At 52.7% G+C, this 14945-nt stretch overlaps 1 protein-coding gene and 1 pseudogene across 13 annotated transcripts in view; both read left to right on the top strand.

The window, feature by feature from the left end:
- The window catches only part of LOC308630186 (uncharacterized protein), a 282945-nt gene extending 273002 nt beyond the window's left edge, over nucleotides 1-9943 (top strand). For 7 of the 12 annotated variants that reach the window (XM_081258644.1, XM_081258650.1, XM_081258648.1 and 4 more), the window contains 4 exons: nucleotides 976-1263; nucleotides 3733-4020; nucleotides 6490-6777; nucleotides 9267-9921. In XM_081258644.1, the coding sequence (XP_081114770.1) occupies nucleotides 976-1263; nucleotides 3733-4020; nucleotides 6490-6777; nucleotides 9267-9459 (1057 nt within the window). In that variant the 3' untranslated portion in view covers nucleotides 9460-9921. Of the gene's footprint in view, nucleotides 1-975; nucleotides 1264-3732; nucleotides 4021-6489; nucleotides 6778-9266 lie in introns of all 12 variants that reach the window. The other 5 variants (XM_081258645.1, XM_081258652.1, XM_081258653.1 and 2 more) reach the window with 5 other exon arrangements.
- Nucleotides 9944-12309: 2366 nt separating this feature from the next.
- On the top strand, nucleotides 12310-14456 carry LOC308630016 (dipeptidase 2-like; annotated as a pseudogene). Its single transcript has 6 exons — nucleotides 12310-12357; nucleotides 12613-12715; nucleotides 12939-13080; nucleotides 13337-13451; nucleotides 13572-13748; nucleotides 14124-14456. The product of its transcript is annotated as a dipeptidase 2-like (transcript).
- The last annotated feature ends 489 nt before the right edge of the window (nucleotides 14457-14945 follow it).

Here is a 14945-nt window from a genome sequence, read left to right as displayed (position 1 = left end):
GTGCTCACTGCTGAGGACAAGTCAAAGGTCATCCCTGGACAAATGTGCAGGAGAGTTCTGAGCTTTATAAATGGAGCCTTCCCCTTTGGGCTACAGGATGCTTCCATTCAGACCCTTTCGTGATTGGCCTCTCAGCTAAAGACGAGTACATTTTTCTTGGCAAATGGTAAATGGAGCAGTTTGAGGTAGAGGGCCACTCTTGAACCGCTCCTGCAAACCCAGGCACCTGTGTGTTGTTATGTAGACGTCTATATCGGTCCCTTCAGACACATCCCGTACTGAGTTGCTGAGTACTAGGGGAGAGGGTGGTGCCATGTTGATGGAAAGACGGGAAGAACGGAGGGGGAGTGATGAAGTGCCAATGAGACTGGGGGGCTGAGGAGATGGTGTCCCAGGAGGCTGGGTTGATGTGAGCCTAGACTTGGCACCCAGAACCCGGTTCTGAGTCTCCTGATCACTCTGCCTCCGTATGTGGCCTTGTTCTAATCTACATAAAAGTATCAGAAGGCTAGAGTTCGTTGTGGTAGCGTCAGGCAGTATAAATGGGGCCAAAGAGGGGATGCCAAGGTGGGCAGGGTTCTTATCCAGTTTATATTGGATTATGTTTTTCCAAAACTTGAAAGACATTTCTATTAAAGCGTCAGAAGTGACAGACTGCAAGAAATGTGTTGTCTGTTGTGGAAGGGAGAGATGGAGAGGATCATGAATGCAATTACGTTCGGGTTCTACTGTTTTCCCTGGAAACGGTGAAGGGACTTCCTCCTCTGCTGCAGCCATAGGCTCTAGGGATTGCTTTTGCAGCCAGCGTCCCTTCTCTAGGGACTCATAGAGGTGATGGGCCAAGGCTGTGTTCTGCATGTCAGGTAGATTAAAGGTTTTCTTCAGCCAGAAACTGGGAGAGACATGAGAGAGGGAAATTCTGGCAGGAGAGTGTGCACAGCAGAAGTGACGGACCATTTCTGATTTTCTTTGCAGCAGCAGTGGCTACCGTTTCGCCTCCTATACCTGGTCACTACCATGTCCTCTACCGAGTGTGTGGAGAAACGCAGTTGGGCCGGCATGGGGAGACATACTGCTCCGTTGGTGGCTACTGGGCCTACGGGGCTGTTCCTTTGGCCACGCCAGCCAAGGTGGAAGCAGAGAAGCCAGTCCGCAGACGTACTCCCAAGACAAAGCGGACTCCGGAATGGGCGGAGAAAGACCTGGGTTGCTCCAGACTCCAAATCCGGTGATTGCAGCATTCAAGCAGCTCAGGAATACAAGGTGCTTTGATTCCCAGGCAGGGTGGCCCAACCTCTGGGCACATCCCCTCTGCAGCAGCCCCAGTAAACGAATGTCCCATCTTTGGTGTTTCAAGGTCGGCAACAGGGAGTCCCCTCCTAAAGAAGGTTCTCTCTCATTGGCACAGTATCAAAGGCTGCCCCAAGTGTGGTTCCTTCCTGTGGGCCTGATCAGGCTAAGGGCAGAGGTGTCTCTTTCCTTCTCTGAGTCGGACCAACTCGTCTTAGGAACACCTCTTCACCCTGTTGACCATGTTTCTCACGGGGGCTGCTGCTGAGCCTTTATCTCATCCTTTCATGGTGGAGAGCGAGAGCATTCTAATGATTTTTACTTCTCGGGGAGAGGGGAGTGTAGTGATTAGGTTGTCCTTCTGTATTATGTCCTTTTGTCATGAATTTGTTTTCAATTTCATGTTCAAATGGGCCCACCATTGCCACTTTGTGAGGTCAGTCAGCACCCTCGTTTTGCACCTTTAACTTCTCTCTCAGTATCACTTGGAAATGTTTGAAATGGCATGAGCTTGTCCTCACATTCCTATCAGCTGTAAATCCGGAGCCCCGACATGAACCTAACCATTGAGCAGAACAGCTCTCCACCACCTGTGTAACACTGGGTAGGCCCCCTAACGTCTTGTTTTTCTAAGTCCTCAATTGTAAAAATGTGAGGGGGTTATGAATTTATATTTGGGACAGGGCAAGGTCGAGACGATGGTGTCTTTCCTCTTATTCGTCCAAACTGGAATGTCTTCCCTGTCTTCCCCGTGGGTCCAAATCTCACTTGTCCTTCAGGCCCACCGCCAAGAAGCCTTCCCTGATTCCCCCGTCCACACAAATCTCTGCCTCTTAGGATCAGTGCCCTACAACCTAGCTGTCTCTTCTGTTAATCTTGCCTGTCAAGAAAATCTCAGAATGTGGGTCTCTCTTGCCCACCTGGTGCCCCTGGGGCTGGGCCAGCACACCGGCCCGCCACACGTGCGGTGTCTATTAGACCAGGGCATGGGCTGGAAGGCCCATGTGTGAGGGGCCGTGCAGAGTACCTCCGCCTCTACACTGTACTCCTCCACAAAACTGCCCCTCCTCCTGAAGCCTGCCCCTCAAGTCCCAGGTTCTTTATACGACCTCACTGTGTAGTGATGCCCTTACAGGCCTTCTCACAGTTCCATGGCAGGGTGACTATTGAAATGCGCTGCTCTCAGAGAAACTTCCCTACCAGTTCTCCACCAGATACCAATCTGTTTGGTTTTCTGGGAGAGAATTTCTCAGCGCATAGTGGATGTGTACTCTAATCTGTGCTCTGTTCCCTGGGTGGACAGTGCAGCACGTGCACCCAGACCGGGCATCTCTACCGGAGGTATGGTGTACACACAACCTCACCTGGCTGGCACGTGTTCCTGTGGGGCTTGCCCACCACACACACCTGAGCACTTTCCCAGCTCTAAGTAATGCCAGTGACCTGGGACACCTTCAGTGACCCACAGTGCTCACTGCTGAGGACAAGTCAAAGGTCATCCCTGGACAAATGTGCAGGAGAGTTCTGAGCTTTATAAATGGAGCCTTCCCCTTTGGGCTACAGGATGCTTCCATTCAGACCCTTTCGTGATTGGCCTCTCAGCTAAAGACGAGTACATTTTTCTTGGCAAATGGTAAATGGAGCAGTTTGAGGTAGAGGGCCACTCTTGAACCGCTCCTGCAAACCCAGGCACCTGTGTGTTGTTATGTAGACGTCTATATCGGTCCCTTCAGACACATCCCGTACTGAGTTGCTGAGTACTAGGGGAGAGGGTGGTGCCATGTTGATGGAAAGACGGGAAGAACGGAGGGGGAGTGATGAAGTGCCAATGAGACTGGGGGGCTGAGGAGATGGTGTCCCAGGAGGCTGGGTTGATGTGAGCCTAGACTTGGCACCCAGAACCCGGTTCTGAGTCTCCTGATCACTCTGCCTCCGTATGTGGCCTTGTTCTAATCTACATAAAAGTATCAGAAGGCTAGAGTTCGTTGTGGTAGCGTCAGGCAGTATAAATGGGGCCAAAGAGGGGATGCCAAGGTGGGCAGGGTTCTTATCCAGTTTATATTGGATTATGTTTTTCCAAAACTTGAAAGACATTTCTATTAAAGCGTCAGAAGTGACAGACTGCAAGAAATGTGTTGTCTGTTGTGGAAGGGAGAGATGGAGAGGATCATGAATGCAATTACGTTCGGGTTCTACTGTTTTCCCTGGAAACGGTGAAGGGACTTCCTCCTCTGCTGCAGCCATAGGCTCTAGGGATTGCTTTTGCCGCCAGCGTCCCTTCTCTAGGGACTCATAGAGGTGATGGGCCAAGGCTGTGTTCTGCATGTCAGGTAGATTAAAGGTTTTCTTCAGCCAGAAACTGGGAGAGACATGAGAGAGGGAAATTCTGGCAGGAGAGTGTGCACAGCAGAAGTGACGGACCATTTCTGATTTTCTTTGCAGCAGCAGTGGCTACCGTTTCGCCTCCTATACCTGGTCACTACCATGTCCTCTACCGAGTGTGTGGAGAAACGCAGTTGGGCCGGCATGGGGAGACATACTGCTCCGTTGGTGGCTACTGGGCCTACGGGGCTGTTCCTTTGGCCACGCCAGCCAAGGTGGAAGCAGAGAAGCCAGTCCGCAGACGTACTCCCAAGACAAAGCGGACTCCGGAATGGGCGGAGAAAGACCTGGGTTGCTCCAGACTCCAAATCCGGTGATTGCAGCATTCAAGCAGCTCAGGAATACAAGGTGCTTTGATTCCCAGGCAGGGTGGCCCAACCTCTGGGCACATCCCCTCTGCAGCAGCCCCAGTAAACGAATGTCCCATCTTTGGTGTTTCAAGGTCGGCAACAGGGAGTCCCCTCCTAAAGAAGGTTCTCTCTCATTGGCACAGTATCAAAGGCTGCCCCAAGTGTGGTTCCTTCCTGTGGGCCTGATCAGGCTAAGGGCAGAGGTGTCTCTTTCCTTCTCTGAGTCGGACCAACTCGTCTTAGGAACACCTCTTCACCCTGTTGACCATGTTTCTCACGGGGGCTGCTGCTGAGCCTTTATCTCATCCTTTCATGGTGGAGAGCGAGAGCATTCTAATGATTTTTACTTCTCGGGGAGAGGGGAGTGTAGTGATTAGGTTGTCCTTCTGTATTATGTCCTTTTGTCATGAATTTGTTTTCAATTTCATGTTCAAATGGGCCCACCATTGCCACTTTGTGAGGTCAGTCAGCACCCTCGTTTTGCACCTTTAACTTCTCTCTCAGTATCACTTGGAAATGTTTGAAATGGCATGAGCTTGTCCTCACATTCCTATCAGCTGTAAATCCGGAGCCCCGACATGAACCTAACCATTGAGCAGAACAGCTCTCCACCACCTGTGTAACACTGGGTAGGCCCCCTAACGTCTTGTTTTTCTAAGTCCTCAATTGTAAAAATGTGAGGGGGTTATGAATTTATATTTGGGACAGGGCAAGGTCGAGACGATGGTGTCTTTCCTCTTATTCGTCCAAACTGGAATGTCTTCCCTGTCTTCCCCGTGGGTCCAAATCTCACTTGTCCTTCAGGCCCACCGCCAAGAAGCCTTCCCTGATTCCCCCGTCCACACAAATCTCTGCCTCTTAGGATCAGTGCCCTACAACCTAGCTGTCTCTTCTGTTAATCTTGCCTGTCAAGAAAATCTCAGAATGTGGGTCTCTCTTGCCCACCTGGTGCCCCTGGGGCTGGGCCAGCACACCGGCCCGCCACACGTGCGGTGTCTATTAGACCAGGGCATGGGCTGGAAGGCCCATGTGTGAGGGGCCGTGCAGAGTACCTCCGCCTCTACACTGTACTCCTCCACAAAACTGCCCCTCCTCCTGAAGCCTGCCCCTCAAGTCCCAGGTTCTTTATACGACCTCACTGTGTAGTGATGCCCTTACAGGCCTTCTCACAGTTCCATGGCAGGGTGACTATTGAAATGCGCTGCTCTCAGAGAAACTTCCCTACCAGTTCTCCACCAGATACCAATCTGTTTGGTTTTCTGGGAGAGAATTTCTCAGCGCATAGTGGATGTGTACTCTAATCTGTGCTCTGTTCCCTGGGTGGACAGTGCAGCACGTGCACCCAGACCGGGCATCTCTACCGGAGGTATGGTGTACACACAACCTCACCTGGCTGGCACGTGTTCCTGTGGGGCTTGCCCACCACACACACCTGAGCACTTTCCCAGCTCTAAGTAATGCCAGTGACCTGGGACACCTTCAGTGACCCACAGTGCTCACTGCTGAGGACAAGTCAAAGGTCATCCCTGGACAAATGTGCAGGAGAGTTCTGAGCTTTATAAATGGAGCCTTCCCCTTTGGGCTACAGGATGCTTCCATTCAGACCCTTTCGTGATTGGCCTCTCAGCTAAAGACGAGTACATTTTTCTTGGCAAATGGTAAATGGAGCAGTTTGAGGTAGAGGGCCACTCTTGAACCGCTCCTGCAAACCCAGGCACCTGTGTGTTGTTATGTAGACGTCTATATCGGTCCCTTCAGACACATCCCGTACTGAGTTGCTGAGTACTAGGGGAGAGGGTGGTGCCATGTTGATGGAAAGACGGGAAGAACGGAGGGGGAGTGATGAAGTGCCAATGAGACTGGGGGGCTGAGGAGATGGTGTCCCAGGAGGCTGGGTTGATGTGAGCCTAGACTTGGCACCCAGAACCCGGTTCTGAGTCTCCTGATCACTCTGCCTCCGTATGTGGCCTTGTTCTAATCTACATAAAAGTATCAGAAGGCTAGAGTTCGTTGTGGTAGCGTCAGGCAGTATAAATGGGGCCAAAGAGGGGATGCCAAGGTGGGCAGGGTTCTTATCCAGTTTATATTGGATTATGTTTTTCCAAAACTTGAAAGACATTTCTATTAAAGCGTCAGAAGTGACAGACTGCAAGAAATGTGTTGTCTGTTGTGGAAGGGAGAGATGGAGAGGATCATGAATGCAATTACGTTCGGGTTCTACTGTTTTCCCTGGAAACGGTGAAGGGACTTCCTCCTCTGCTGCAGCCATAGGCTCTAGGGATTGCTTTTGCAGCCAGCGTCCCTTCTCTAGGGACTCATAGAGGTGATGGGCCAAGGCTGTGTTCTGCATGTCAGGTAGATTAAAGGTTTTCTTCAGCCAGAAACTGGGAGAGACATGAGAGAGGGAAATTCTGGCAGGAGAGTGTGCACAGCAGAAGTGACGGACCATTTCTGATTTTCTTTGCAGCAGCAGTGGCTACCGTTTCGCCTCCTATACCTGGTCACTACCATGTCCTCTACCGAGTGTGTGGAGAAACGCAGTTGGGCCGGCATGGGGAGACATACTGCTCCGTTGGTGGCTACTGGGCCTACGGGGCTGTTCCTTTGGCCACGCCAGCCAAGGTGGAAGCAGAGAAGCCAGTCCGCAGACGTACTCCCAAGACAAAGCGGACTCCGGAATGGGCGGAGAAAGACCTGGGTTGCTCCAGACTCCAAATCCGGCGATTGCAGCATTCAAGCAGCTCAGGAATACAAGGTGCTTTGATTCCCAGGCAGGGTGGCCCAACCTCTGGGCACGTCCCCTCTGCAGCAGCCCCAGTAAACGAATGTCCCATCTTTGGTGTTTCAAGGTCGGCAACAGGGAGTCCCCTCCTAAAGAAGGTTCTCTCTCATTGGCACAGTATCAAAGGCTGCCCCAAGTGTGGTTCCTTCCTGTGGGCCTGATCAGGCTAAGGGCAGAGGTGTCTCTTTCCTTCCCTGAGTCGCACCAACTCGTCTTAGCAACACCTCTTCACACTGTTAATCGTGTTTCTCAGGGCGGCTGCTGCTGAGCCTTTATCTCATCCTTTCATGGTGGAGAGCGAGAAGATTCTAATGATTTTCTCTTCTAAGGGGGAGTGGAGTGTAGTGATTAGGTTGTCCTTTTGTATTATGAGCTTTTGTCATGCATTTGTTTTCAATTTCATGTTCAAAGTGGCCCACGATTCCCACATTGCGAGGTCAATCAGCACCCTCATTTTGCATCTTTAACATGCTCTCAGTATCACTTGGAAATGTTTGAAATGGCATGAGATTATCCTCATATTCCTATCAGCTGTAAATCAGGAGCTCTGACATGTACCTAACCATTGAGCGGGACACCTCTCCACCACCTGTGTAACACTGGGTAAGCCCCCTAACGGCTTGTATTTTTAAGTCCTCAGTTGTAACAATGGGAAGGTGCTATGAATTTATATTTGGGGCAGGACAAGGTCAAGACGAGGGTGTCTTTTCTCTTATTCTTCCAACTGGAATGTCTTCCCTGTCTTCCCCATGGGTCCAAATCTCACTTGTCCTTCAGTCCCAGTGCCACGGAGCCTTCTCTGATTCCCCAGTCCACACAAATCTCTGCCTCTTAGGGTCAGTGCCCTAAAACATAGCTGTGTTTTACATTAGTCTTGCCTCTCAAGCCAATCTCAGAATGTGGGTCTCTCTTGCCCATCTCCTGCCCCTGGGCCTGGGCCAGCACACTCGCACCCACATGTGGGGTGTCTAGTAGATGAAGGCATGGGCTGGAAGGCCCATGTGTGAGGGGCCAGACAGAGTACCTCTGCCTGTACCCTGTACTCCTCCACAAAACTTCCCCTTCTCCTGAAACCTGCCCCTCACGTCACAGGTTCCTTATATGACCTCACGGGGTAGTGATGCCCTCACAGGCCTTCTCACACTTTCCATTGCAGGGTGACTATGGAAACGTGCTCCTGTCAGAGAAACTTCCCGCCCCTTCAGGGTAGTTCTTTCCTTGGTAAAAATTCTCCACCAGATACCAATTTCTTTGGTTGTCTGAGAGAGAATGTCTGAGCAGATCTCCTATATTTACTGTAACCTGTCCTCTGTTCCGTGGCAGGGCAGTGCAACACGTACACCAATACCAGGCATTTTACAAGATTCATGGTGTACACACAACCTCATGTGGCTGCCACATGTTCCTGTGGTTTTTGCCCACCACATACACCTGAGCACTTTCCAGCTCTAAGTAATACCAGTGACCTGGGACACCTTCAGTGACGCACAGTGCTCACTGCTGAGAACAAGTGAAACGTCATCCCTGGACAAGTGTGCAGGACGATTCTGAGCTTTATAAATGTAGACTTCCCCTTTGGTCTACAGGATGCTTCAATTCAGACCCTTTCCTAATTGGCCTCTTAGCAAAAGACAAGTGCATTTTTGTTGGCAAATGGTAAATGGAGCAGTTTGAGGAAGAGGGCCACTCTTGAACTGCACCTTCAAACCGAGGCACCTCTGTGCTGTTATGTAGACGTCTATATCCGTCTGTTCAGGCACATCCCATAGTGAGTTGCTGAGTACTAGGGGAGAGGGTGGTGCTATACTGATGGAAAGATGGGAAGAACGAAGGGGGAGTGATGAAGTGCTAATGAGACTGGAGGGCTGAGGAGGTGGTCTCCCAGGAGGCTGGGTTGATGTGAGCCTAGACTTGGTACTCACAGCCCGGTTCTGAGTCTCCTGATCACTCGGCCTCTGTATTTACCCTTGTTCTAATCTACATAAATGTATCTGTGGGCTAGAGTTCAGTGTGGTTGCAACAGGCAGTATAAGTGGGGCCCAAGTGTGGTTGCCAAGGTGGGCGGGGTTCTTTACCAATTTATATTAGATTATTTTTTTCCAAAACTTGAAAGACATTTCTATTAAAGCGTCAGAAGTGACAGACTGCCAGAAATGTTTTCTCTGTTGTGGAAGGGAGAGATGGAGAGGATCATGAATGCAATTACGTTCGGGTTCTCCTGTTTTCCCTGGAAACGGTGAAGACACTTCCTCATCTGCTGCAGCCATACGCTCTAGGGATTGCTTTTGCTGACAGTGTCCCTTCTCTAGGGAGTCATAGAGGTGATGGGCCAAGGCTGTGTTTTGCATGTCAAGTAGATCAAAGTTCTTCAGCCAGAAACTGGGAGAGATATGAGAGAGGGAAATTCTGGCAGGAGACTGTGCACAGCAGAAGTGACTGATCAGTTCTGATTTTCTTTTCAGCAGCAGTGGCTCCCATTTGTCCTCCTACAACTGGTCACTACTATGTCCTCTACCGAGGGTGTGGAGGAACACAGTTGGGCCGGAATGGGTAGACATACTGCTCCGTTGGTGGCTACTGGGCCTATGGGGATGTTTCTTTGGTCCCGCCAGCAATGGTGGAAGCCGAGAAGCCAGTCCCCAGATGTGTTCCTAAGAGAAAGCACTCTTTGAAATGTCCAGCAAAGACCTGGTTAGCCCCAGATCCAAAATACGGCGATTGTAGCATGGTGCCAGGTGGTGGACCACACAGTGTCTTGCAGGTGGTCCATCCTGAAGAGAGGGCAGCGTTTTAACTGCCTAAGGCAGCGAATGCCTCTTCCTGCAATGGCCCCGCCCCCCAACTGCCAACTGCCACAGATTAGAACTTGAGTCGTTCTCTGTGGGCGTTTCCCAGCCAGGAACCTCTTTCTACACTAAGTGGCCATAAGCCAGGAGCCTCAGAAAGTGAGGTTTTAATGTGCGTCTGTCCTGAACATCCCAGGGCTGAAGCTGGCCTGGAAGAAAGCCTGACGTTCCTCTGCTCAATCCTCAGGTGCCCCTTTGTGAGCTGAAGAAAGAAAAGTCTACACTCTGTGAGCCAAGGAGGATGCAGCAGCAGAGACAGGGTGCAGAGAAGCCTTAGGAAACTACACATGGGCTCCTGCCCTGAGCCATTTTCAGCGGCCACCACCAAAAACCAGGAGGGAGCTGGGCTTTTTGAAATGGAAAGCAGCAATCTGTGGCTTCCCAAAGAGCCTCCTGCCTGGGGTCTCAGGAGGCAGGATAGAGAGACCCAGGTAGACCTGCTCCCTGAAGCAAGAACAGGATAGAGAGTCAAGCAGCTCACACCCTGCCCCGAGGTTCACATGCTCCTTTATTGCCAGCCCTTTCTGTCCCCAGTGGGGTCCCTTACTGCTCAATAAAATGTTTTTGTGTAACAGATTTCTAGGGTCGCTAGTGCTCAGACTTAGGTCAGTACCCCTGTGCTAGGCACTCCTGCCACCCGGGAAATGTTCCAAAGGTGGAACAGCTCCAGGGGGTGCCAGGGATCAGAGCAAAAACTTGAGAGGCTGGGGATGAAGGAGTTTGGGCACAGTCCCTAAAGCATCTCAGTGGTTGAGCTTCTGTGAGAAGGCACATCCCCAGTGTGTGTGTGTGTGTGTGTGTGTGTGTGTGTGTTGCGGGGAGGTGGTCCCTAGAGTTGGCAGCTAGGGGGAGGGCCTGAGGGTGGAAATGGGGAATGGTGTGCGGCCTCTGAGCAAGCACAGGCACTTAGCCCTTGAGGTTTTTGGGAAAGCTAGAGCCACAAGTGCCACCAGATAAGGCAAGTGTAGCAGCAGAACCCAGGTGCCAGATCTTTCCTCAGAACTTATTCTTCTCCATGAGGCTAGGCCTTCCACACTGAGGTAGGAGGGATCCTGGCCAGAAGGTCAGCCAGCAGCTCTGGGAGGAAAGTTGCTGCGGTGGGGGCTCTGCTGCCATGGAAATGACTTCATTTCCTTCCACTCAAACAGCCTGCTGACTGGGTTCCTGCTCTGTTGAGTAAAAGGGTCGCTGACTCTCCCCAGAAGGTTGTTCAGTTCATATCCCAAGGGTCCCTCTATTCAGGCCCTGGGGAGGTGTAGGGAATCCTGAGGGCGCTCTTTCCTGAGGCTGGCTGCCAGAAGTGGGGGAGGTTCCTGATAGTTCCCAGGTGCTGGTTGAAGTGCCCAGAGAATGGTCATGCAGGCTGGGGAGTCAAGTAGGTGGAGAGAGCAGGTCGGGGGCAGAGGGACCCTTCCTGAATCCAGAGCTCACAAGGTTACCCTCCCATTTCCAGAAACTATCTCTTCCCCCCCACCAGCCCCCATGGCCCAGTCCCGGGAAACCGGGAGCCCAGAGCACTTGTGGCCACAGAGGCACTGGCACGCAGCCCTCGGGGTGGGCGGGGCCGGCTGCAGGCAGATGGGGAGGAGTTGCGCTCCCGGGAGGCCTCGGACTGAAGGTGGCCCTCTGAGAGAAGCACCCCAGCTTGGACAGGTAGGTTAGAGGCGGGGTGAGCAACCTAGGGCGCCCCCTCGGAGCAGTGGGAGCGGGAAGAGGGGCAGGGGCGGAGGGAACCTGCGACGGGAGGCGAGTGGGCTCTCCGCAGAGGCCAGCTTAGCCCGCGGGAGCTGCCTCCGAGCAGGGGGCGGGAGGGCAGTGCCGCCCTGTGTCTGCCTGGCTTCGCGGATCGCGGCTCTCCGCACAGGGGTCGCAGGGTCCTGTGACTCTATCCCCTCCCTCAAACCGTCTCCCTCGCGAGGCTGCGCTGCTGTGTGGCCTGTGTCAACGGACAGAACCCCATCGCCCGCCCCTCTCAGACCCGCCTCTGCCCGCCTGCCTGGCCCTGCGCAGCTTGCAGGGTGCCTCGAAGGTCCCCGCGCACTCAGCCAGCGGCCTCTGCTGTGTCTGCTGCTCCTGCTGGGTCTGCTGCTGTGAACCGTAACCCGTGCAGACCACGCCGGGCACCTCCAGCACCCCAAGTCCGCGGGAGCGCACGCGGGCCCTGATGTGGGACTTGCCGCTTGTGGACGGGTGGCTGCAGTGTGTGCGGGCTGCTGGGGGCCGGTGGGGGCCTAGCCTGGCCCTGGGCAGGGGAGGAGGTCCGGAACATGCAGCGCTAGTGGGGAGGCTCCTTCACACCACCCCTGGGTGTCCTCTCCATCATCTAGGGATGACCTTTCCCTTCTCTGTCATCCCCTCCCTGGTGGGAACCCCTCAGCCCAGGCCTCAGCTGCTCCTAGTATAGTCTGTGTGACAGTGTGAGGCGGGGGACCCCCAGGCTGGCCCAGGCCAGGCAATGTGTCCTGCCTGATCCCAAGACCTAAGGAGCCCACCCATTTGCCTTGACCTCCCTCCAGCCACAACGACATGCCCCTGGTCCCGAGGCAGTTTTACCACCACGGGCTACAGGATGTTAATCTGCGCAATTTCAGCCATGGCCAGACCAGCTTGGACAGGCTGAAAGACGGTCTCATGGTTCCCCAGGTACCAAAGTGCCACCATGGCTGCTGGTGAATGTGGGGCAGTTTGGGGGCCTCAGAGAACACAGGTTAGTCACACTGGAAGTAAGTTACCAGAGTGACCTAGAAAGTGCCATGCCATGGATGCTGGGGGCTACAGGGGTCACAGTGAGCCAACATGACAGGCATCCAAGCACCACAGAAAAAGCAACGCATTACATGTGACTTCTGGGCACAGTGAGTGCTGTGCCAGCTGAGGAGGCTATGAGAAGCCCAAGGAGCTCCAAAGCCCAAACTAAGCCCTAGCCTTCCCTCAGTTCTGGTCAGCCTACGTCCCATGCCAGACCCACGAACGGGATGCGGTGCGCCTCACCCTGGAGCAAGTTCACCTCATCCGCCTCATGTGTGCCTCCTATTCTGAGCTGGAGCTTGTGACCTCAGTTAAAGGTAGACAGGGGACTTCCCTGGCAGTCCAGAGGTTAAGACTCCACGCTTCCCCTGCAGGGGGCTCGTGTTTGATCCCCGGTGGGGGGACTAAGACCCTCATGCTGCGCGGCACGGCCAAAAAACAAACAAAAAAAATGTAAAGAGACTGGTGGTGGTATGTGTTAGGGACTTCAGTAAGCTACCCCTGCCTCTGAAAATGATCATCTGACCTACCTGCCCCCAGCTCTCAACAATACCCGGATGTTGGCTTGCCTCACTGGTGTGGAGGTAGGCCACTCACTGGACAGTAGACTCTCCATCTTGCGTACCTTTTATGCACTGGGTGTGCGCTACGTGACACTCACCCACACCTGCAACACGCCCTGGTGAGCACAGTGCAGATGGTAAGGGCCCAGTGAGTCAGGGATCTGCCCAAGATCACGCTGGGGCCCAGAGCAAGTTTACGCCTGGGATCTGGCCCTGAACCTGGGGTGGGGAGGGGAATGGAGGATTGCAGAACAAGACTGAATCCCCAGAAGGGCGCTCCTACTGCCAGGCACAGCCCAGTTTGGGTCCCTCCTCTTGCACCAGGGAGTTGCAGTTGTAGATGGTTCGACAGAACCTCTTTCTATGCTCTTGTAGCCAAGTCACGGCCACCCGTCAGAATGCCTCCTGGCCATCCTGCAGTGCGCAGAGCTCAGCAAAGGGTATCCACCCCTTCTACAGCAATGTCAGTCGGCTGACCAGCTTTGGCGAGGTAAGGACCCGGCTTCCATACCCTGCCCCACATGAATGTACAGCCCCGCCTTTTCCCTACAGATAAATGCACACAAGATAAATGCAGGCCTGATGCCCTCTCCCCATCCTGTCCCTGCAGAATGTGGTGGCAGAAATGAACCGCCTGAGCATGATGGTGGACTTGTCCCATGTCTTGGATGCTGTGGCACGGTGAGCCCTAGAATTGTCACAGGCACCTGTCATCTTCTCCCACTCAGCTGCCCGGGGTATGTGCAAGAACACTCAGAATGTTTCTGATGATATCCTGCAGCTTCTGGTGAGAGACTACCCTGGCCCTCAAACCTAAAGCAAGAGATTCAAACCAGGAGCCCTTGAACCTGAGCCTCTTCTCTCTCAATTTCCTCAAATGCCAGGTTAAATATCTTCTGCCCCCAAAACCCACAGTCCACAGCCCCTGAACTTTTGAGCCCTAGGTGGGGGTCTAAGTGGTAAGATACTCCTCCAAACCTGGAAACCCAGGGCCAAGACACCACCCAGACCAGGGCTGTGGCTCCTCCATTCACACAAACCAAGAGAGGAGATGACTCTGACCTCAAAGCCAGGGCTGAATACCTTCCTCACAGGGACCGAGAGAGTGAACAGGCAGCTGGCTGTGCGGGGTGCCAAGCTGTCCACCGGTCCGCCCCTGCAGAAGAAGAACAGTGGCATCATGATGGTGTCCTTGTCCGTGCGGGTGCTGCAGTGCAACCCGTTAGCCAACGTGTCTACTGTGGCAGGTGAGCCTCACCCTGTGCTCTCTGAAAACTCTGATTTGGAGCTAAAGCTGGGTCCAAATTTGGGGAGGACTTCAGAAGAGCCCCAGTGGTTTGACCCACCTGTTGGCAATAGGTACAGCTCCCAAAACCCAAAGAATGGACAGTACACATCACCTTGGTGCCAGGTGGAACTGGAGCCACAGGATCAAACTGCAATACTGATGGGTATCAGGGAGGTTGTCAGACACTGCTTTATGTCAAAAACATAAAGAAAATGTCCACTATCAGAACTGTTGTTTGACTGACTTTTTTTCACATCTTTCTGACAAAATTCGTGAAGTTGTGAGTACCACAAGCGTCATTACACTTCTGTTCAAGATGTAATCTCTGGCTCACAATCATTGTTTAGCTTCTGTATATTGCAGTGTACATGAAGGTCTGTATTAGTCTGGTTGGGCTGTTATAGTGAAATACTCTAGACTGAATGACTTAAACAGCAGAAATTTATTTTCTCACAGTTCTGGAGGGTGGAAGTCCAAGATTAAGGTATTGAATACCATAAGAACTGGTTTCTGTTGAGAACAATCTTCCTGGCTTGCTGATGCCTGTCTTCTTGTGGTGTCCTCACCCGGCCTTTCCTCTATGAGCATAGGGAGAGAGATCTCTGGAATCTATTCCTCTTCTTATAAGGACACCATCAGTCCCTGTCAGAGTATTACCCCACCCTTATTACTTCAGTTAACTTCAGTTACCTCCCT

This window comes from Mesoplodon bidens, assembly GCF_964165515.1.
Source record: "Mesoplodon bidens genome assembly, chromosome: 16".
Classification (NCBI taxonomy): Eukaryota; Metazoa; Chordata; class Mammalia; order Artiodactyla; family Ziphiidae; genus Mesoplodon; species Mesoplodon bidens.
The sequence above is the reverse complement of the archived record's forward strand: the minus strand, read 5'-3'. Positions and strand labels throughout refer to the sequence as shown.